This window comes from Notothenia coriiceps, unplaced genomic scaffold (genome assembly GCF_000735185.1).
Source record: "Notothenia coriiceps isolate Sejong01 unplaced genomic scaffold, NC01 NC01_scaffold00000023, whole genome shotgun sequence".
NCBI classification, from domain to species: Eukaryota; Metazoa; Chordata; class Actinopteri; order Perciformes; family Nototheniidae; genus Notothenia; species Notothenia coriiceps.
The window spans coordinates 1-1,900 of record NW_011332724.1 but is presented as its reverse complement, the minus strand read 5'-3'; the positions used below and the strand labels follow the sequence as shown (position 1 = coordinate 1,900).

General features: G+C 44.7%; 1 protein-coding gene across 1 annotated transcript; it reads left to right on the top strand.

Moving 5' to 3' along the window:
- Window positions 1–898: 898 nt before the first annotated feature.
- LOC104945061 (sialic acid-binding Ig-like lectin 15) lies at window positions 899–1,844 on the top strand (the record flags this gene model as incomplete). The annotated part of the gene is made up of 2 exons (XM_010771027.1): window positions 899–943; window positions 1,467–1,844. A coding segment is annotated over exon 2 (355 nt), but the record flags the coding sequence as incomplete, so codon positions are not given.
- Between the last annotated feature and the right edge of the window lie 56 nt (window positions 1,845–1,900).

Genomic DNA, 1,900 nt, shown 5'->3' with positions numbered 1-1,900 from the left:
AATAGCAACACCCGTAATGCTTCAGCATTAAAACACCAGACTGTAAATATAAGGAAAACACAGACACTCATCACCGAGGTCACAATATCAATGGATCCAGCCGAGCAGCCTATAGGCAAAACACAGAAGATCAACAAAAGATATGAGATAACACGAACTCACCAAAGCTGAAGTAGACGGTCGACTTCATTCATTTAATTTCAGTTTTACTGATTTGAATCGCTATAGGCTGCTCTCTCTCGTCTCCTCTTCATATCTACACTTTTCGCGGCACACGTATTTACAGCCAATCAGCTCTCTGAATTATAAGATGATGTTTTGGTGGGGTTGCCAGCACTTTGCCCAACTTGTGATAATTAGAGAGAGGGACTAGATCGGGGCTTGCCCCACATCGCTCTACACAGCTCAAGGCACACTGTATATGTGTGTGTGTGCTTTTGTGTGTGTGTGTGTGTGTGTGTGTGTGTGTGTGTGTGTGTGTGAGAGAGAGAGTGAGATGGTCGAGAGATGCAGGTAGACAGAGAGGGAATGAAGGGTTTCTTATCCTCTCAGCAGAAGTCATAATGTCTTAGAGCGTGCACAGAGTGTACGCTCTAAGACACTAATCAGAAGAACGCAGACTAAAGCAGCAACGTATCAGAATCAGACGAATAAATATGATCTTAAAATATATTTTAAGATATATATTTTTTGCATAATTTGGGAATTATTATTTGAATTACTTTCTGCTGACACTAGGTTCACCTAGGGTCAGCTGCCCCTAACGACCGGTCGCCACTGGCTCTAGGCCACTTCTCACTTGAGACTGACAGGAAGCGTTTAGTTTCACACGACTTCCTGATTTGGCTGTTTAAGCTTGAAGGTTTCCTCTCTTCTCGTTCGAGGTTCAGCCTGAGGATGTGGCAGCAGCAGACCTTCTTTATTCTCTGGGGGTTCATCACTGGTACGAGCATTTCTCCTTTTACTCGGCCCAATTAGAAGTAGTTTGAGTAGTTAACAAAAGTTAAAGAGTTGAAGATGAACTGAGTTTAAAAAAAAGCTAGGCAACAGAACATAGTGCAGGTTTTAGGGTTTCTGTAACAAATGGAAATGTCCCCGCTGTGGGTAGAATAAAAAAAAAGACTTAAGGGTAAATAGAAGTTAAACAAACTTCCATGTTGATTGCCATCTTTGGCCATTGTAATCCAGCACCATCAGGTACAATCCCATTATGAATGCAAAGTCTCTTCACAAATATAAAACAACTATATTTAAAAAGCATTCTGATGAAGGAAGACATATGTTGTTTTTCTGGTGATGGCGTTAAATGGACATGACTTCTTTCTGCAGGAAGTGTCCTAGTCTCCCAACCCAGACCTCTAGAGGGTTCATCTCAACGGACTAACCCCTTCAAATAAACCTTAATCAACGATAAGTCAGAGAGCTATCCACAAACCCACTCATCTGGATGTGATCTTCCTCTTCAGGGTCTCTCTCGGTCTCTTGGGACATGGCGGTGTCTCCGGTGGTCTTTGTCCCCAGAGGAGAAGACGTGGTCCTCCCCTGCTCCTTCACTCATCCCCGACAGCAGCACTACTCCGGGATGATCACCGTGAAATGGCTGGCGAGACAATCAAACGCCCCCCCGTTCTTCATCTGCTCAGTTAGAAACGAGTCCATGGAGGGAAAACGCGGCTGTGCAGAGTCTCAGTTAAAATATTCTACGTACGGTGACCTTCGTCGGGGGGAGCTGTCCCTCCTCATCAGAAGGGTCCAACTGGGTGATAACGGCACATTCTTCTGCAGGGTGGAGATGGAGGGTTTGCTGCAACATTTCCAAAAAGAGACGCAGCTCTATGTGACAGGTGAGGACTGAGCGATCAACTCAGAGCTGCTGAGATCCCAGCATGGCAACAACATA